At 32.5% G+C, this 23105-nt stretch overlaps 1 protein-coding gene across 1 annotated transcript; it reads right to left on the minus strand.

Moving 5' to 3' along the window:
* Positions 1-9629: 9629 nt before the first annotated feature.
* On the minus strand, positions 9630-15275 carry LOC113391493 (uncharacterized). The gene is made up of 4 exons (XM_026627475.2): positions 15189-15275; positions 14376-14475; positions 11868-12041; positions 9630-9875 (listed from the first exon to the last, which is right to left on the minus strand). Exons 2-4 carry the CDS (start codon positions 14469-14471, stop codon positions 9630-9632), a joined length of 516 nt encoding a protein of 171 aa, XP_026483260.1. The 5' UTR covers positions 14472-14475; positions 15189-15275.
* Positions 15276-23105: the final 7830 nt, after the last annotated feature.

Genomic DNA, 23105 nt, shown 5'->3' on the forward strand with positions numbered 1-23105 from the left:
CGACGTACTCACCTAAAAGTGGGTTGGTTACACGTGGCAGAATCTAATCCGATTTATGCAGGATACCTCACGATGTTGTCCTTCTCCACTTAGCAGGAAATTAATTAAACACACATAATGTTATTGATTAATTTGAATTATAATCAGTTACTGAAAGTATATTTATGTTCATTGGGTTGTTATAATTTATTTTCATTGCGATAACATAAAAGGAAGCGTCTTTATTTTGATGAACGTGAATCCGATCATGACATCTTTGCCAAAGACAAGATATGACTATGAAGCGCTGAATTGTAATAACGTAGACGTTATGGTTTATTGGAATAATCAAGATCGTTAATATTTTATTTGAAATCATAATACAGTTAGTGTTACCTGTATTTTTTTATTATATCGTAGTATATTTTATTTTCTCAGTACTTACAGCCTCAATGGTAAACGTTTTTCTTGCGAAATAGGTAGGCGGTTGGGAAAATGGGCTACATGAGGTAACCGCTCATAGACATTGGCCCTGTAAGAAATATTAACCATTCATTACATGCCAATACGCCACCAACCTTAGGCACTAAGCTTTTATTGCCTTTGTGTTTGTTACACGGGCTTATTCGAGTTTCAAACTGAAACACAACAATACAGTGTATTGTTCTTTGGCGGTAGAAAATCTGATGACCGGGTGGTACTTACTCAGCAGACTTGTACATAGTTATAAGTATATCTATATCGAATGAATAGTTACATCGATTTCATCCTCTGACGTGTATTCGAGTATATACGACAGATATGCAATACGTATTCGTAAATGTTTATGTGTATTTTTAAAATGAATTTTATGTATTTATTTCATAATTCTTTTGTATTTGAGGTACGATTCGTTTTTGATCGGTATTATTTACTGGAAGTACAATACTGTCGTATGATTGGACTTGTCCTTAACCTACGGTGAAAAACGGAACTATAAAACGGCGAATCATGTGAAAGTAGCCTTAGATGTGACAAACAACTGTTCCTTTGTTGGAAAAGGACGTAACAACAATATGGGAACGTCTTTAACGGATTGTCATTCGTAACTCACTGATGTAATTCGACGATTCGTAAAATATAGAACAAGGGTAACTATTAAAGTTTTGCCCTGTATAATCGTCTTTTATTTTGAGATCGCGCTTTGTGTCTGTATAAAATTATACGCATTATATTGTTAAATTAAAATCATTGAAATACATCGACAATGTTGTAACCAAATTATCAATGATACGGGGTTTCGTACACAATTTGGGTTGGGGTGAGTAGGATATATTTACACTATAACCACACGTATCAAATTAACTTCATAATTAAATTAACATTTTTCTAGTCGACTAACCTAATTAAACCTATATTTGCTGTCTCTAATTAAAGGAATTCTTTGAAATAGGAACTTCGAACACTACACGATGCGTATGTATTTATGAATGATTTCGTCTATTAACATTGGTGCAGGGAGGTGATATATTTTTAGCTTGGTGTGTCCCACTGCTACAAAAGGACTCTGTACTCTTTTTTTTGATTTCGTTGGTTCGATGTCGTTGGTCATCACGTATGGGTTCAGAGTTTGGTTGTGATTTTGGGTCCGGTCCGGACAGATCCATATAAGATACAGCTTTCACTGTTCCGAACATTAACTGATACTAAATAATATTGATTGTTGATTGTTTTGAATATTTAGCGTGCTGTTATTCAGATGTAATTTTTTGTTAAAATATTTTTATATAATTGCAATTTAACTTAGTTCTCAATAAGCACCCTGTATATTTTTTATGTATATGTAATAAGTAAATGAGCTGTGAATTATTATTAATTTTATACTACATAACATAATAGTGTAATTTTTAATCTTTCTTATGGAATGTATTTCGTCCTTAAAGTAATAATAAATTTAATAATGAATAAAAAAGATAGTTTTATTTTTAAATTCTTTGTTACAGGATAAACTGTATGTAAAGTAAAGTAAAGTAACAAGGAGGTTACCTTTACTTTTTGAGGGTAAGGTTGGGAGAGTGGCAGAATGAAATTAGACACATGATGGTTTCCTCACGCTGTTAGTAAAATAATAATACAATATACAAACGCACATATGGTCACACATATGATACGTGTAACGAAGTAAAAAATAATTCATATTGTTATAAACTTGAAACGGAAAATTGAAACTGTTTTGTGCACTTATGAACTTTTAATTCCTACCTTTATATTTTATATTAATCACATGCGATTAAATGTGATTTTCAATTATTTAGATGAAATATTTTAGGTATCAATTATTCCTAAATACTATTTAACTTCTTGTTCTAAACGTTTCAGTTTAATTTCAAAAACATGGTAATTAAGCTTGACCTTGAAAGTTTCATCACCATAAAACATTCGAGAACGAAGCAAATTAAAGTTAATGCCTTTTACCACCGTCTTGACAAACAGACAAGACAAGACAAGAGTGTTCAAATAGCTACCGAAATTATATATTTAATTAAAAAAAAAAAGTATATTCTCCTTTTATTTTCGTACTCATTGCTCCGTTGAACATTCGCTGATAATACACTACTATGAATAGGAAATATTTAAATTAAACAATAACCAATTCTAAGAAAGTATCAGTGCTTATGGTATTTCTTCAAGAGCTGGAGATCGCTTTTGAAATCGCTAGGCAGAATGCCATTGAACGTTTATTAAAACAACGTATATAAAAAAAAAGCTATAATAGAAGATGCAATACGGTTTCCTTTAGCCTTTATTGTTCCAATAGAAATGAAACGCCCACGCTGTTCAAACATGATCTACAATACAAGATCTCTTATTTACCGCCCTATACATATTTACTTCGTTCCAATAAATTTCCTTTTGTTTGTGCCTGCCTTCGCTAGTTTACTCAGCTATACGGTAAGCATTTCTTTTTTTTTTATTTCACTTTCTCATTGTCAATGTTGGTTGCTAAGAAAAACAAATAAATTACCTCACGCCATTTCGCCATGAGTGATATTCATTAAAGATATGCCATTACTGGTGATAACCATGGGGACTTTTTTGTGATAAGGGGTTAGAAAATTTTGATATTACATAATTAAATTATATATATTATTGCTCTGATATATTATGTTAAAATAAAAAAAATATAAAACAAAAAATAATATTCTGAAATGATACTGAAATATATTACTCACCATATATATCTTATTGATATAATATATATAGTAACAGCCTGTAAACTTCCCACTGCTGGTCTAAGGCTTCCTCTCCCTTTGTGTAGAAGATTAGAGCATATTCCACCATGCTGCTCCAATGCAGACTGGTGGATTCACATGTGGCAGAATTTCGTTTGCCCTATAATATGTCCTGCGTAGGTGGCGGGTCTCCCTTGAACTTGGCCACCGCGGTACAAATCGGTCTGAAAGACAACATCATTAACAATTGCGAACAAAAGCAACTAGCCTTACTGTGAATGAAGGTTTTATGGAGTCTTTACATCTGCTTTATTCCGAATAGAAAGACAATATTAATTTGTCAAGTTTTGATAAAGTTTAATATTGAAGTGGTCTTAGTGCCGCTCTCCACTAAAAAACCTCTATTATAAATCTGTTACATTTTAAATAAAATATAATAAAACATACAAGCGTTTTAAACAATTTAAGGAGAACATTTAAAAAAAAACGCTACTGAATCAATTTAATTTAAGGAAAAAAGAAAATCGGTTTACAAACTGAAGAAAAAATTACTGAGCTGTTTGATCTTTGCTTATCTATGTATACAAGTAAATGGTCGATGTGTGAGTTGGTCGCGACCCAGGCCTGTGATGTTTACTTTACCTAAAAGCTGGTATTTGAACCTTGGATACCTTTATTAAAAGAAAACATTACCGGGAAATTGAAAGATCTATTTTTATACATTTTGTGTCTAAAGCAAATATTGACGTCAATATGAACTATGAAGATAATAATTAATATCCATTCATTATATTAAATTAAATACTATATTTTATCGTAAGTCTAAGAGCTCTTATGTAGAATATTAATTGGCTTTATCTAAGGCGGATGAAAGGCCTCTTATAAATTGAAGTCCGAATTGGTTATGAAATGTTCATAGATAAATAAATATGAATATGACACTGAGAAAGCCTAAGAAATTATTCAGGTTTTTGTTTTTGAGGCGTTTTATTTTATTTATAGTTTTAATTATTTTCTCATCTTTTTTGTTAAGTACATAATTTTAAGTTATGACACTTTGCACCCCTAAGAGGGTGAAATAAGGATTGAAAATTTGTATGGAAGTCCGTCATTTTTTAAGTTAGAAACATGAAACTTAATTTTTAGGATAATAGTTAAAAATTAGTAGATATGTATTTAAGCGTTTCTGCATATTCTAGCCCTAAAGGGGAGAAATAAGGGCGAAAATTAGTATGGAAGTCATCTATCATTTCATTATCATTTTTAAGGTAGAAACATGAAACTTTATTTTTGTGAAAGTCGAAACACAAATGTGGTATACAAAGAGGTCTTAATTTAACGTAATATTTTCTTTTATTTATTTATATAATCAATATCCACGCGAGCAAAGCCGCGGGCAACAGCTAGTTTTATATATATATATGTGGATTGAAAAAAAATTTTTGAATGGATAATAGTTTGTGATTAATTTTAATATTAAAACAGGCAATTTTCTAATTTATTGTATTGAGTGTAAAGTTTATACACCACAACCATTGACCAAATTTCAATAAAACTTAGCATAGTAACTTCTCGACAGACCTACCTATTCTAAAATTCTTATTGTGACGTCGAGATGACCAATACGATAATTAAACGAGGTTTCATCCAAGCTATCGAATGCAAAACGATACAACTTGGAATTTGTGGTATTTTATAACAAAATTGTTCAAATTTTTATGTTAGTTTTCAGTGAAGTGAATTTTCCATTTTTAAAAAGAGATTCTGTAAAAAGTATGAAGTATTTTCTGGTGTATTAAATTATAAATATTGTGTAAGGATTACTTTAATAGAAACGGAGAAGTTATGCAAATTTTAAAATATCCCTGATTTTTTTTAACGTTATCTTTTTACATTAACTCAATGTTTCAATGGCAATATTTAATAAACTGCCAAAACAGCAAAAACTCAACGTCATCGAGTTGAGTGGCACTTGTGACATCAGGATATTGAAGGTACGCGCCGAACAATTTAAAAACTGGATAAAAAGTGTCATACAGTTACGAAGATTGGTAAAAAAAAGATCATCTGGTTTTAGATCATTAGATTGGTTTATAAACAGGCTGATACTACTTTAGTTTTATTATTATATATATATATATATATATTTAGACTATATAATACATTCTCGTTTATAATAATTCTAGAAGAATATTCATAACGCCAAAGATTCTGAGGTCCAGGATTAATAAACGAGTCATAAAAATCAAATTTTTTTTTGTGAATACATTTTCAATAGCAGACCATCAGTCTTGAAGTGCTTAATCTTCCGTTGAGTAATACTGTTGGTTCAGTAGACAGTTTTAGTAGAGGGCAGTGTAGTCTAAGGCTTACGATAGTGATAAATTAGTAAGTACACTTGACTGTGCACAAAAAATATCGTGATTTACTTAAGCTTTAGCACGATAATCTAAGCAAGTAGGGTGCTTTGTAAACGTTTGTTTGTCGGTCTGTGGATAAGATAAATCCATATCCATATTTTTTAATATTATAAATGCGAAAGTAACTCTGTCTGTCTGTCTGTCTGTCTCGCTTTCACGCCAAAACTACTGGACCGATTTAAATTAAATTTGGTACACAAATAGTCTAGAGCCGGAGAAAAAACATGGGCTACATTTTTTTTTGGAAAAAAGCGTTGTAAAGTGTTGAAAAGGGGGATGAAAGGTTGTAAGTTGTTGAAAGTACTGTCATTTTTAGAACTAGAAGCATAAAACTTATATTTTAGGCTGTACACTTATAAACTAACACACCATGACACCCAATAAGGAACGAATTTTGGAAATTCTACCCCTAAAGGGGTGAAATAAGGGTTCAACGTTTGTATGGAAGTCCGTAATCTTTAAAGTTAGAAACATGAAACTTTATTTTTGGCATACTGATTAAAAAGGAGTAGATATTTATTTAAGTGTTTCTGGATATTTTACGCCTAAGGGAGAAATAGAGTTTGAAATTTCGCATACAGGTTAGTCTGGAAGTCCGTCATTTTGAAGTTAGAAGCACGAAATTTTATTTTTGGGCTACCGAATAAAAATGAGTTGATTCGCATTTAAGCGTTTCTGAATATGCTACCCTAAGGGCTGAAATGTTAATTGAAAATTGAATACACCAATGTGGTATACAAAGCGGTTTTACATTAACGTACTATTTTAAGTTTAAGTAAATAAATTTATATTCTTCGCGAGCAAAGCTGCGGGTAACAGCTAGTTGTTATATATCTTTCGAACAAACATTAGTTATGATTTATTCATTAATATTACTATATAATGCACATGTTGCTATAAGAGTCGATGCCCAGTGGCTGGGATACATGAATTTAAAACCTGAAGATTGTGATTTTATTTTACAATTATTTTATCTCTTGATTCGTGAATCTTACGGAAAACGACTTATGTTTATATAAATAAATCTTCTGTACGTGTTTTTCTTATTTACCTCCAAAACGGTTGTACAATTTCGATGAAATTTTCTGTGTGTATTTAAATGGTATCTGCATGGTTTTGACCCGGTATTTGCCCGGTGTATCTGATTGAAAAGTAAATAAAATTCTTATTTAACCCGGACGAAATCCGTATGGGCAGTTAGTATTGAATGAACATCTGCTACATGTTTGTATAGAAACCCACGTTCGAGCAGGGTTGTCGAATAAGCCTTATGTCAGCCGTCGTACATTTTAAGGTTCTTACTTACTTTTATATACTTTTTATTACCTCGACTGCAATTTCAACGGTTTTATATGTTTCTAAATTTTTACCTTGTTTTATTTGAGATATTGCTATTCCACTGAATAAATACGATAGTTTTCTCAGATCAGATCAGAGAAAGTAGCAGCTGGATTTAGCAACTTTGGAAGTTTTGGAAATCGGTATTCAGAAGTTTCGAGTTTCAGAAACATTGCTTGATCTTTGCTTTTTGAACTTAGTTTAAATCGAGTCCATTAATGCCGGATGGGTTAGTCAATAGAATAAAAGAAGTATTTATATAATTTAACTTTTATTTAACTATGTAAATTAAAAAAGTAAAAACTCTGAACACGGTGTCACATCGTCTGTCTTATCTCTTGTGGTAAACTGAAATCGAACAGACACAAATGATTAGTTTATTATTATATATGTATACATATATTTTCTTTATACCATGTTAATATCCAAGATTGCATAGGTCACGTGATCTTGCAGGCTCAAAGGGGGACAAATACTCCTCAGTTTTAAGTACTGAATATTCATATTATGCTCAGCACCATAATGTAATGCTGCTCTAAACCTTCTCCTTAAGAGAAGACGTTTGCCCAGCAATGGGGCATTTGAAATTTAGTGTGAAATCTTACAACTAAATAATTCTATTAAAATAAATAAATCAAGAAATATCTGTGAAGATTTTGTGGAGCTTATTCGACCATGCTCCTCCAATGTAGGTTAGTGGAAACACACGTGGAAAAAAAACATTTATTTTCTGTCACATATAAGTTTCCTCATGATGTCCTCCTCCACCACCCCGCACGAAATAGATTATAACAAAAGATTAGCGCATGAAAATTAAGATTTGAACCCGCGATCCAATAAGGTTAACCCGGTTAAGATACGAAATATAAGAATAAAATTGATAGAAAATACGCGTTTTAATTACCGGACCATTTCAACGTTAATTTTATTATTATACGTTACGACGTTTTTCAAATCGCGCTTTGACATGACCGCTGAGAATCTAATGTCAATCCCACCTAAGTCTGTGACATACAAACGTTTGTTACTGGTTCATAAAACATTATGAGCTGATATGAGCTGACTATGATGTAAGTTTCGTTGTACACGAAAGGCGAGTAAAGCCAGTAAATTATATCATCGTACCCTTTAATTGGTCGATTTTTGTGATATATACTCTCCGATATGTAAGATCAAGTATATTTACGAACACCTTTTTCCAGAAACATCGATATTAACTAATAAGCCGCTTAACTCGGCGTTAATCAAGAGATCAGAAGTCTGAAAACAGCGCTATTTTTAATGAAACCGATTTTCCTCGATCCATATAAGTATTGAAAAGATATCATTTTTGCGATTGCTTATTAAATTTAAAGGACATTTTAATTATTTTTTTTTTGTTGTAATGATTTTTTTTACAAATACTTATTTATTACTATGAGTGATGCTTACAAGATGTCTTAGAGTGTGTGAGATAGTTAATGTAAGATTAAAGATATGATAGACTCAGAAAAAAAAAACACAAATTTATAATCAAATTTGTTAGCTGATGATGATGATGAACGTGAGTCAACAGATCTATAGTTGAAGTAATATAATTAATAATTTTGTTACTGTATCCCATTTCCCGAAAATATAACTGATTTCAGAATGTAATTCTTATTGCTTTTTGATTAAGATAATTATTATAAATTAAATTACGTCACTGTTTAAATGTAAAAGAGATTTTTCCGAATTTAATATATTCCGATTTCAGAATTTCAAGGCTTAAAATAAATAAATAATACAATAGTATTATATGTGGTACTATTAATATGGTCCTACAATAGATTAATTAAACATCGAGAAATATTTGAACATGTCGTGTTTTTTATCTTATTTTTAAAAGAGACGATCTGGAAATAACCGGATACATCTGTTCAGGGCGACGCTGTAAAAAGTGTGACAATCTCGAACATGCCCATTTCGTTTTTCTCTTAAATCCAGATATAATCTTTCAGCGACAGGATAAGGACGCCACTTCGAGTCTTTCTTTTGTTGGCAATGTTTGAGCTCTGTTTTGTTTTGGAGCTTTAGTGCATAAACACCATGAGGCCTTTCTTTACTCTCCGAGATTCGAGAAATTTCTTTTGTATTTTTACTATTTATATTATTACAAGCTGTGCCCGCGACTTCGTGCGCGTTGTTTAAATTTAAGTTATTTGGATATTGTAGCGTGATTTTGTTTTTATTCTATATATAGTAGCCTAAGATACTCCTTATTACACATTAAATCCGCTATCTGCCAGTGAAAGTCCCGTCGAAATCGGTTCAGCCGTTCCAGAGATTAGCCGGAACAAACAGACAGACAGACAGACAAAATTGTAAAAAATGTTATATTGGTATATGTACCGTGTATACATACATATGCATTTAGTAAATGGGTTATTTTAATATTACAAACAGACACTCCAATTTTATTATATGTATAGATAACATCTAATTCAAATATGGAACAATAATTGCAATTATGGTAAAAAAATCTATTCGTATTGTCGTATTCTGATACAAACGAGTAATAACTTTGTAAGTTTGCCTTTAAGTTTAAGTTTTTTCCAAATAATACATTTAAGTGATTCTAAACATGAAAAAACCTCCAATATATTCTCCATTTCATAGTTTTGTTTAAAAAAGTTACAATAAAAAATAAAAAATGACTTACTCACTTGGGTTGTATAAGGTGGAATGGCATTTTCCTCACAGCTTCCTCCGCTATATCCAGCGGGAAAGCGAATTCAATCATATTTTCGTTTAGGCAGTCGTTATAGGAGGAAGCCAGCTGGCATCTGTCTGACATCCCTTCGATACTATCGAGGCATAGTCTCGAAATGCTGTTTAGTTTGCGGACTACTCGGGAATTCTTGCCATTTACGAGACCGGCTAAATGGATCAGGAGTTCACGATTTACCTGTTAATAATAATAAAATATAGTTTTTACTGTAGTAGTGTTTATTTATGAAACTTTAATTAAACAACAACACACGAGCCATCTAAGTATATGACGTAGATTCGATCGAGCTACGAGTATAATTGACGTCTCCTCGTATGCTGATGATAATCATATCGTATGATAATGACAGCTCCCAAAAAATACGGATAATACGCCGACTTCGTACAAACGTAAATTCATACAAACTTACATCTTCCATTTGAAACTATCCTTAATGTAAATATTTCCAAAAATATTTATAGTGATTGTTTAGGTTATGAAATAACATTATGTTCCAAATCTCAGTTTTCTAGATTAATTACTTTTTGTCTGTCAAATATCAGAATACGATATATGACATTAACTATAATAATTATAACGTTTAAATACAAGTATCAAATTATCGTATCACTATAAGTCGGCTTTTAACAACTCACGGGTGAGACACGAAGTGTGTTCTGTCAGAATAGCACTGGAGTTCTTTAAACATAGTCTTATTTATTGCTTGCATGAGAATTAATGATATGTGTTTTAATACTATTTTGATCGTAAACTATTATCCGATACGACTTGGGCTAAAACGTTTTGCTCGCTCAAATATATGTCCTGACCGATTTCGGCCATTCTCGAGTGAAATCAGCCGACTGCGTAGAATATATTATAAACCAAGTGTAAGTACAAGGTACACTCTCTATTCCAACACAATCAGAAATAATTGACGCAGGAACAACGGCTTTATGTTTTTGTATTTTTTATGTCATTGTTTGGCGGACGATCATATGGGTCACCTGATGGTTAGTGTTCACCACTGTAAAAATATTAATTATTCCTTACATCGCCAATGCGCCACCAACCTTGGGAACCAAGATGTTACGTCCCTTGTGCCTGTAGTTACACTGGCTCACTCACCCTTCAAACCGGAACACAACAATACTGAGTACTGTTGTTTGGCGGTCGAATGTCTGATGAGTGGGTGGTGGTATGTTTAGTGTTTTTTACTCAACAAACTCAATGATTCGGCGGCTTCAGCTAGATATCTGCAGCCTTATAAGTTGAGGTGTTTCAACGCAATGTCGTTTACTTGCAAATTATAATAAAGTCAATAGTATAAAAATCTTCTTCATGAAAAAGTTGATATTTTGATGAAGTGCAAAGTTTGACGGCAATCTTTCAAACTGTGTCATCCATTTTTATAAAAGTACAATAGCCAGTTCATGTAAAAAACGAACCAGACGAGTTAGGAAGAGGAGGGGTTAAAAGACGACTTTGTGAAATATTAAAATTAGCCAAAGAAGTTAGTTACTTAGTTCGTTTGAAAAGATTTCTGAACTTCATGTCTTTCCATTTAAAACGTTGAGTTCATTAATGTCACCATTTATAATGAAACCGTAATTACAATTTTCTCTAATTACTTTAAAAAATTCTAAAACTGTTTCACGACTTTACTCTTTATTTGTTTTTTTTTAATTCGTGTTTCTTTTTAAGTACCACCTCATGGTGAGTGGTCACGACAGCACAAAAAATTGGCGCTTTAAGAAATATTCATCATTCCTTACATTTTCAATGCGTCACCAATTTTGGAAACTAAGATGTTGTGTCTTTTGTTCTCGTAGTTACACAGACTCACCCACACATCAAACCGGAACACAGCTATACTAAGTATTTTTGTTCAGTGGAAGATTAGGAGGTGGTTTCTACATACCTACTCTAGTTTGGAGGTAATAAGTTCGGCAAAAATGTCAGAGGAATGATTTGAATAATTATAATTTTCTTATGAAAAAAATGGTTAAAGAACCTTTGTCTAAATATGAGTAATACTGTAATCAAACTTACTTGCCTTTAACAGTTCTTCAGTGTTCATGTATGTATATGCTGTGATGTAAATACAACAGCTGGTTTAAAAGACAACAACACAATAACAAAAAAAAGCGGAGCTGTTCAAGTTATATCTAATTTAACTTAGTTTATTACCTTTCCATGATTAATAACATCACTCTGCTCCAACATACAAGCTGCAAAACATTGCCCAGATCTGGTTATTGGGGGCGAGTTTGTGAAATACGCCCTAACGTCTTTCGGTGAAGCCCGAACTTTGATGACGCAAGACTGCGCCATTCGTACTAAAGCATCTAAGTGTCCTTGTACCTGAAATGAAGTTTTAAGTTATTGACCTCAGTGAATAATATGTATGAATGCTATAAATTTAATTAGTATCTACAAATTTTATTGTAAATAAAGCTAGCAATACACTATTGTGTATTGCAATGGCGTGCAGTTTAATTGACTTATTTTTGTTTTCCTACGACGAAAAAACAAAGTAACATTATATATTATTACTTTTATTAGATACTTTAAAAAACGTTTTTGTTTTTATTGTTCAGCTACTTTTGTTATATGTATGTTTTTAATTATCGAATGCAATATCATATATATAATCAGAGTAGTGTAAACATAGTTAAAATTAATTTGGCATACGTTACTAATAGTCATTAAAATACATAATGCTACAAAAATAAACCTAGACTATATTTCACAATGCGTGAGATAGTTAGTTCGGTATTGTTAATCAAATTAATAAATAAATATTGATGACGAGAAAAAAACAAAACAAAAAAATTGCTTATATGTCTTTTTAAACAATTTAATTATTAAGATTTTTGTATCCCAGCTGAAATTTGTGGATTACTGCGCTTACTTTACTTTGGTAATAATTGTTATTTGTCACGTTGGGTTTCAGAAATAAGTTTTTTATCTAAAAACGTAAAAGGTTTTTCAATATGTGATAGAATAATGTCTTGTGAACGATTTTTTGGTTTAATGTTTATTTGTCTGGAAAATAATCATTTCAAATAGGCCATTATTTTCTTAAATAATAATAATATCTGACCCTGTTTTCCCATAGATAAAGAAAACCAGATTGCTTCGTGCAAATACTCTGCAATCCCAGTAACAGATCTCTGACTTAGAGAACGCTGCACACTTTCCAATGTCGTTTTTTTATATTTTATTCAATTCTTTAAAGTTCCGTTTCAGGGCTCTTTTTAAAATTCATTGCTTATCCTACTAGTACAGACGGATTTTATTTCCATTGAGTACTAAAATAGCTTTTAAAATTATATTTTGAATAGTGTGGGAATAAGCCACACTGAGTTTTATAATAATTTTGATTGATAGCTTGAAAAGTCCCGGAATATCAGTAAAAAACAAGTAATACCATTCTCTTATGAAAAATTATGAGTTAACTTTGCTTTCATATTAGGAACCTAGTTTAAATGGTTTGCAAGGGGAAATCCCAATAATGAAGATAGGCACTTTTTGACGATTTTAAAATAACTTTTTTTTTTATTAAATATAAACGTAGCAAAAATGTTCAGATTTTAGTTTATGTTACCCCCTTGTTATTTTATTTAAACGAAACAAGCTATCTAATGCTTAAATCAAATGAATGAACGTTAAACTAAAATAACCATTTACCTCGAAAAAAAGCGACGCAATAGAACATTTCTGCTAACACTAAGGAATTAATTTTTTTTTTTACATAAAACAATGTTATCAGCAGCCGTTTTGTTAAAGTATGGACATATCTCGTAATTGGATTATAAAAAAAAATCAAAATCAAAATGTGCACCATACAAGTAGGGTCTTGCGAGTACTTTTGATTAATTTTACATGATTACTAAGTATTATATGTATAAATTAAACTAATTAAGAAGTTAGTTTGTATGTATGATGACAGACATATACATATGTGTAGAATGAATACAGAAAAATGGATAAAAGATGGAGGAATAATAATAATATATTGGAATTCGAAGAAGTGGATTTGTGTAAAGTGTGATCGATACATTTACGATGGGTAGCGTAAACGGAAACAACATTGCACAGGACCTTTGAGCGTACTTCGTGAATCGTTAGCTCGTTTATTGGCGGTTTCTGCAATTTACAAGGTAAATACAACTCTCCTGAACTGGCTGTAGGCAATGTCGTATATTGTTGTTGTATTGTAGTAGTCTACTAATAAATGGTACAATGGTTATCAATGTGACATGACCTAAAGCTGAGTCTTAACACATTCGTTTATTTTGTGATTCTTGATAATCTATACTTCTATACATATATAATAATAATCGGTTATTATGCGAAAGTAACTCTTTTTTTATTACATTTACATTAACAGCCTGTAAATTTCCCACTGCTGGGCTAAGGCTTCCTCTCCTTTTGAGGAGAAGGTTTGGAGCACATTCCACCACGCTGCTCCAATGCGGGTTGGTAGATACACATGTGGTAGAATTTCGTTGAAATTAGACACACGCAGGTTTCCTCACGATGTTTTCCTTCACCGCCGAGCACGAGATGAATTATAAACACAAATTAAGCACATGAAAATTCAGTAGTGCTTGCCTGTGGTTGAACCCGCAACCAGCGGTTAAGATGCACGCGTTTAGTATATATATATTAAATAATAAATTTCAAAGATACCTTAGGATCAGTGAAGTCCACCAAGGTACCAGATATGCCATGCGAATGAGCGCTGAGAACACTCCCAATAATAGACGATATTATTATAATCAGCATCGTTCTGGAAAAACAATCAGAATCAAAAATATACATCATACATTTATTTTGTCATAAGCACTTTATTGGTTCGGAAACAAGATCGAGAAGTACCGACCAGAAAGTAGAACAGAAGTTACTGTTTTTCATCAATCATAATATTATACTTAAATATGTCTAACTGACATATTTCGGTCACGGCGGCTAATCTTAAAGGAGATCAGTCACCTATGCAGAACACATTATAGCGTGCACAAACACAGATGGACAATCTTTTTTTCTCAATCTCAGGCAAATTCGACTTTACGTGTCCAGAATCCAGAACCTCGGATTCTGTGGTCTTATATATCGACAGTAAACCAACGAGGCAGTCATATGTAATATACAATTTTTGATCTACAATTATATACTATAATATTTTTTTAATTAAATTAAAAGCTAAAATAACTAATTTTAGCTTTTAATTAAAATCGCCGCTTTATCACAACTCATATTTAAGTTTACTGATTCATTTAATTAATTCTTAAGTCGGGAAACATTTTATTAAAACCTGTATAGTTTTCCCTAAAACAGCCTTAAAACTTTTTATAATAGTATATTACAAGATTCTTAACTTAAATATATAATTTATTTAAAAATGGAACGTACACAATTGTTGTTCCTCTTAAAATTATTAAAAAAAAACAAATTGTTTTCAACTAAGATCTATGTAGCAATTCTATTTAATTCAAGACTCACCGTACATTCAGCCCTCGCGTCGGATATTTCTTTGCATACCCCACAATCCCCGCCAGCTGCACTTATAAAAAGTACACGAACTAATTGTCGTTGTAACAATTCTCATTGTTTAGAAAATTTACATTCATTTTGCTCCTAGAGCTGGTTCACATCATGTCGCCCTGACAGATTTGTTCTCCCGAGAAAAGTGTCTGTTGTATATTCGTGAATACAATTATTTATATTTGAGATGCTTTGCTTTGTGCTTTGCTTGATGGTAAGACTTTGAGTGGGTGCGCCAGTGTAACTACAGGTGTCTGTACCTGAAACAAAGGACATGAAATCTTAGTTCCCAAGGATTGGTGGCGCATTGGTGATGTAAGGAATGGTTAATATTTCTTATAGCGCCATTGTCAATGGTCGGTGGTGACCACTTGCAACCAGGTGTAACCATTTTCCTGTCCGTCAATATATATCATAAAAAACTCATCAAGGATCATAGGAATAGTATAATCGGCGCCTGTGCCTTGCATTTGTGGACTTTAAAAAGGCTTTTGACTTGGTTGAAATCTGTGCTGTTCTGGAGTCCCTGCAGCGTTGCCAAGTTGATTGGCGATACATCCAAGTGATGAGATGTCTCTACGAAGACGCCATCATGTCCGTCCAAGTACAGAATCAGCAAAAAAATTCCATACCATTGCATCGAGGAGTGACAAAGGGGACTTTATTTCCCCCAAATTGTTCACTAATGCAATAGTGGATATATTCAAAACGCGGAACTGGAAAGGACGTGGTATCAACATCAATGGCGAATATATCTCTCACTTGAGATTTGCAGACGACATCGTCATCATGGCAGAAACGCTGCAGGACCTACAACAGATACTGAATGAGCTGGCTGTCTTGTCTTGTCTTCTATGCGCATCGGCCTACGGATGAACTTGGATAAAAGCAAGGTCATGTTCAATGAACATGTTCTACCGGAACCGATTCCGATACATGGTACCGTCCTCGAAGTTGTTCAAATATGTCTACCTCGGGTACCTCGGGTAGACATATTTTTGATTAGGTAGAAACAACTTTGAGGACGAGGTGAATAGAAGAATTCAGCTATGTTGGGCAGCAGTTGGGAAGTTACGTCGAATCTTCATATAGTCGATCCCACACGGCCTTAAGACGAAAGCCTTCAACCAGTGCGTCCTACCCGTCATGACATACGGAGCCGAAAAGTGGACACTCACGACAAGGCTGGTCCACCAGTTTAAAGTCGCTCAGCGTGTTATGGAAAGGGTTATGCTTGGAGTTTCTCTTAGAGATCGCATCAGAAATGAGGTGATCCGTCAGAGAACCAAAGTCATCGACATAGCCCACCGGATTAGTAAGCTGAAGTGGCAGTGGGCCGGCCATATTTGTCATAGAACCGATAACCGTTGGGAAAAACGTGTTCTAGAGTGGAGACCTCGTCTCGGCAAACGTAGTGTAGGACGACCTCAGGCACAGTGACAAGTAACAATTTGCGTAAAACGGCTGGCAAGAGCTGGATGCGAGTAGCCGAAGAGAGATAACAGTGGCGTGCAATTGGAGAAGCCTTTGTCCAATGGACGAGTATGGACTGCTGCTGCTGATGATGATGATGATGATGATAATTAAAAATGACCTGATCGCATTTAAGCGTTTTTGGATATTCTACCCTAAGGGCTGAAATACACACCAATGTGGTATGCAAAGAGGTCTTACATTAACGTAATATTTTAAGTTAATTTGTAAATATATTCATATTCTATGCGAGCAAAGCCGCGGGTTACAGCTAGATTGTATATATTTAAGACATTAATGAAAGGAGAACTTAATAAACTTAAATTCTTAGTACTAATTTTGATTTGAATAAAAACTAAAACTAATAATCATATACCTTAGCCCAAGACCACTAGTGGGATATTAACACGATGATACTTTTATTTATTGTGTAAATCGAAAGAGCCGAAAGTCCATGAATAAAGTGCCATTTCGATTTAATGTGCACCGGGTTTTAAAAACCAGATAAGAATGAATACGTAACGAACTGCTACTCGCTGGTCTGTTAGCATTTGTGTTATTTATATAACATATCTTATTTCTGAAACACCTGGATAACTTATTCGTATAATAGTAAATATATACGAAGTACCGAGTGGCTCTGATATTTTCTTTTATTCAAATATAATAACTTTTCTGTATTTTATTGGATAGAATAATTCACATCATCTTATACTTCATATCTTGTTAATTTTTTGTTTTTGTTTCAATTGACCGACTTTGTAATCTCCTCGATGACTACACAGGATTTATTTTAGTGGATAAGGGTACGTAATCCCACATGAAAAAACGAGATCAGAGGCCAAATTAACTATTAGTTTCGAGACACAATGATAAAGAGATCACAGAATATTTCTTGAAACCCTCTTATTAAAAATGGCGGCCAGCGCTCGCATCTAATACAGGATGGGAAAGGATTTACATTAAAGGGCTGCCTTTGAACATTTTAGTGGTGTTTTCTGGGACTTATTTGTTTAGATATCATGAAGTAAAACTTCTAATGATAGGTGTTAATCGTCGTTATTAAATATACACTTGACCGTTAAAGTTATAATATATACATTTGTTGACGTTGACGACCCCCGTGGTCGAGTAGTGTGTAAACCGGTTTTCATGGGTACGCCACTCCGAGGTCCCGGGTTCGATTATGTTTACAGTCTGTATATGGTTTACTTGTTTGGTGTATTGTGTTTCATTGAAACATGTTTTTATTCTGATATAGGTAGGCGGACGAGTATATGGGCCACCTGAAGATAAGTTGTCACCACCGTCCATAGACAATGGCGCTGTAAGAAATATTAACCATTCCTTAACATCACTAATGTACCAATGGCGGTAGAATATTTGATGTGTGGGTGTTACCTGCCCAGACGGGGCAGCACAAAGCCCTACCACCAAAAGAATGGTAAGATTAAACAGACTTTCTTAACTAACACAATATTAAAAAGGAAAAAATAGCGCAATGTGAAGTCATAAAATATGGCCGAGATGGCCCAGTTGTTAGAACGCGTGCATCTTAACCGATGATTGCGGGTTGAAACCCAGGCAAGCACCACTGAATTTTCATGTGCTTAATTTGTGTTTATAATTCGGCGTTTAAGGAAAATATCGTGAGGAAACCTGCATGTGTCTAATTTCAACAAAATTCTGCCACATGTGTATCCACTAACCCGCATTGGAGCTGCGTGGTGGAATATGCTCTAAACCTTCTCTTCAAAGGGAGAGGAGGCCTTAGCGCAGCAGTGGGAAATTTACAGGCTGTAAACGTATGTTAAATATAAAAAAGTAATCATATGTCATTCTTTCGAACTCAAGCTTGCTTCTTAACAAATATAGTTTAATAGTTTGGCCGTGAAAGAGCAACACAAAGAAGAGCTACTTTCGCATGTATGTATAAAATTAGTGTATATATAAGAATATATTTTACGTACAGTGCCAAAATAAATTAAAAACAAAAAATCTTACATTTATAATGTCGTATTTTTATTATATTTTATATTTTCTACGTAATAACTTCTTAAATTATATTATCTTATGAATAATATGTTCACATTTCTAACACAGCAGCGTTTGTATTAGTACAGTTTTGTTGTCTTCAATAATAATTTTTATTTTGTTTTATACATATATTTCTAAATTAAATTAACTCAACATTAATATAAATTTAGGTAAATAGCTTCAAATATTACTTAATAATTATAGCAATTGTAATATTAAATTATTTAAAGTGTCGCATGAAAAGATATACGTGACTAAAAGATAATTTGTCTATGTCAAAGGGACGGAGAAAATTTTCAATTTGCTCTGGTATTTGTATAACATTAACTTCGCACCGCGATCATTAAAACGAGCGTTACTCGTTGCATAAAAGTACGTAATTGTTTTTACGTAATTACCGGATGTGTTTTCTTCGTGTTAATAAGAACTTAGAGTCTATACCATTACGCTGTTGCACTGCAAATTGGTGGGCAACACGTGGACATTATTGAACAGGTCATTTCAAGATAAAAATGTTTAAAGCCTTTAGAAAACTATAATTAAATTAAAAATATCTTATTATAGTATTGCAATTTTTCACGTTTCGTCATAGCAAATTTCGTCCTTCTACATATATTGTTAAGTACAAGATGATTTGTTTAAATATAAATTAAATAAGTATAAAATTTTCGCCATAGTCATTGGAGAAGATGTGTATTATTTAGTTCATATTATTATATAATATTTTTTTTATAAGAACTAAGTGTACGTATTTATTATTTAAGATGTGACGTTACATCACATCTTAAATAATATCATCTTATCACAACTACACAGGACTTATTACTTCCAAACTCCGAGCCAAGAAATATTTCCCAGAAAAATCCAATAACTTTTTATAAGCTCCATCTGGGGTTTGTGTCTAGGACCTCGGGATGTGTTGTATCCCGAGGTGTGTTGTATGTATGAGCCGGAACACAAAAATACTAAGTATTGTTGATTGCGGTAGAATATATATAATGATAATTTATTTTTTTGCTCAATAAACGCTGCTGCCATAAAACGGATGCCGCGAATTTCGGTTATAATACGAGTAAAGGCATTCCAGGTAATCTAATCACTGCGAGGGGTTTTTATTCGCGAGAACGTCGATAAAACTTTATACGACACGACTTGTCACTGAAATTAATCTTTAATCCCGTAAAGAGAACAAACACACCAAGCGGTCTCAACGTTCGTGCTGAGTGCTATTATGTATCTTTATGTTTTCTGATTCCAATATCCTATATCCCGGCCACGGGCTCATACACAGACAGACATATTTGTTATGTAATCATAACCTACAATATATACATATCAACAGAATTATATGTTTTTGCGTTATTCTCGAATATTCTAACTAGCAAAACATATGTATTAATAATGTTTTGTTTTCGTCTGTGCGTTGAAACAGAATACAATTATATATACACACATACAAGATTATATGATATATACATTACAATTAATTATTAGTTACTTATTAATAGTAAGTACGATACAATTATCGTACTAGAACAAAACACAGCGTAAAGATAACGGAGAATAAAATGTAAATTAAATAATTTTTAATAGCATAAACTTAAAAAATGACATCTAATTTGTAGTTTTTTGCTGTCTCTTGTTTTAGTCGTATCACACACACTAAGAACTCTACTAAGTACGGGCGACACCCACACACACACTAATGCAAGCCGGTAATAATAATTATTAAACCAGGAGAGGCGCGTCTATCCGAGTGACCAGATCTATAATGTTTACGCTAATATAGTAAATTTAATTTTACTTTTAATCAACCTAGTAAATAGCAATTGAATAAAAGTTATGAAACAACACAAGGTTACGTTTTTATAAACCAGTTCATAATAAAAGCAAGATTTACAAAAAGTTTTAAGTGCAGATACTCGTAACGCCTATAAAACGTTCTAAAATTTGACAATTTTCGTAGGTAAAGTCGTAAAAAAAAATCCTGAGCCTTTTGTATAATTTTTAATATTAATGAAGCAATTACTTTCTTCCGTTCGAGTGTTTTTTCAAGAAAAAATAATTTCAGCCTCAAACAAAGAGCTGTTAATGTAGTAAATGTTTAGTTTTATAAATAAAAGTAGCTGGTTAGGACGAATTTCGTTTATATTAAATTTGAGAGCTTTTTTGTTCGACACACTATCTACCTAAACGGCCCTCAGGCCACAGCGCTTATTTTTCTTTTCTTATTGATTTAATAGCCCCCAAGGAATATCTAATAATATGCACTCGATTCACTCAATTTAACAATCTTATTAGAAGTAGAAGCGATATGACGGGAAGAATTCAGGCGCAGATTTTACGTGTTTTTTGAGGTACGAGAGTCCAGGTAATGAGAATTACTCGACAGAAAATACCCCAAAATTATAGATTAACGAGCCAAAATCAAAATGTACATTATTCAAGTAGGATTTCACAAGCACTTTTACAGAACTGTGTTAAACGTAAAGCACCGGTTCGGAATGTAGATTCTACCGAGATAAACCGACAAAAAAACCAGTAGTTACTCTTTTGTAACATTTATAATACAGAGTTACGTCAATTAAATACAATTGTATATAATATATTGCTTGAAAGTCAACAAATATTAGCTTAACGTTTTTTTATCATCAATCTTGTTTTATTTATTTATTATTTTTATAATATGCCTTTTTTAATAAAAAAAATTTATTTATGAATCGGCAAACTTAAAAATATCTGTGGATTTTTTTTTATAGATAATTAATATATTCTTAAATAATGATAACTTGTTATAAGAATATAACAAGTTATTCGACACTTATTGATAATTAGTTATTAACAAAAAAATATATAATATTTTAAAGCAAGATCTCAATGCAAATATCAACGAGGGATGACCGTTTAACATTGATGGTATGGAAGAAAGGTTAACAAATGGTTGTCAAATTTTCTTTGATATATATAAAAAAAGGTTGAACTAAAACTGAACTTCTTAATAATAATATCAAAGATCATTTGCTTTTTACCAATTATTTCTAAAGTCATAAACTTGATCCAAGCGAAGTGACGATGAAAGACATGAAAAACAATGTACAAAAGACTTGGAAAAAAGTTGCGACACGTCACAAGGATTACTTGGAATCCCACAGATCCCCTTAAGCTAAAGGAACACATTTATAAAACTGTCACCAATCACGAGGTCACGTGGGGATCGGAGTGTTGGGCTGGAAGGATGACGGATAAAAGGTATATACATTCAGCTGAGACAGATGTGTCGGACGAAAAACCTACACGCAACATTATATTTTAAAACGAGAAAAAAAAGAATATGTCTTACGCGTTTTAAAATAATGATTATTAACAAAACATGAAGTTAACGCTCGCTACGCTCTTCACGTAGATAGTCTAAAATTAAAGCGGGTGAGACGACGAAGCGCTGCTTTGTATATAACAATATTAAACATTATTGAAATGTGCTGCGTTTTCTCTTTTAAGTTTTATATATTATACCCTGTTCAAGTTAGCTTGATTTTTTTGACAGACGGGCTAGTCATGAGAAACAAAAAATATAACATATATAACAGTCGATGGAACGATGGAATGCGTAATTCAAAATAGAATTCAATTTTTGTTTTAACTTACTTTTCTAAAAAGAGTTATACCAGCTAAAGAGACCCCAACCACTAGCCAAGGAGACCCCAACCAAAAGGACCCCCGTTCGTAACAATAAGTTAACAATGATCTTTAATAAGGATTTTTGTAATCGATATTTGTAGCAGTTACTGCCTGTTATTCGCGTCCCTACCGTCCGACCGATGTAACATTGTACAAGCGTCTATTATTTTCAGTGTTTCTATTTAAATTTTACTTTGAATATATAATAGAAAAATTTTCGGATAACGCTTGAATCTTTAGGAACTTTTGTATGTTTTATATGTATTTTTACAATTTTTAAAATCATTAAATTAAGAAAATAATATGTTCGTCGTTGCAAAGTTATGTCGATCAGAAAAATTCACATCTGGCAAAAAGATCAAGCTATCTTGTACAGGGTATAGTAATAAAATTAATTACGGAGCAAGTAAACAGTTCTATAAATTTTCATGTAAATGTAATATTTTTTAATGATGTAAATATTTTATGTAATTTAATTATTGAATAAAAGAGGAAAATATATGTCATTCTTTGTATAAAGCTTAAGTAATGATAAAATATCATTCGACGGTTATTATGATAGTGAAAATATCACGATTCGTACTCGTTCCAGAAACGTGCTCTGTCCTACGAACGAGGGATAATATTTTTTATCTTATAAAAGTATTTCTGTGATGATAAATACGGTAAGTTTAATTTGAGGGATCC

This window comes from Vanessa tameamea, chromosome 22 (genome assembly GCF_037043105.1).
Source record: "Vanessa tameamea isolate UH-Manoa-2023 chromosome 22, ilVanTame1 primary haplotype, whole genome shotgun sequence".
NCBI classification, from domain to species: domain Eukaryota; kingdom Metazoa; phylum Arthropoda; class Insecta; order Lepidoptera; family Nymphalidae; genus Vanessa; species Vanessa tameamea.

What these genes read in the sequence shown, in the direction of transcription:
- LOC113391493 (XM_026627475.2), bottom strand. Translation starts at nt 14,471, where the DNA reads ATGCTGATTATAATAATATCGTCTATTATTGGGAGTGTTCTCAGCGCT. An exon ending in TGGACTTCACTGATCCTAAG is followed by an intron (nt 12,042 to 14,375) that starts GTATCTTTGAAA and finishes ACTTCATTTCAG; the next exon opens with GTACAAGGACACTTAGATGC. An exon ending in ATGTTATTAATCATGGAAAG is followed by an intron (nt 9,876 to 11,867) that starts GTAATAAACTAA and finishes TATTATTAACAG; the next exon opens with GTAAATCGTGAACTCCTGAT.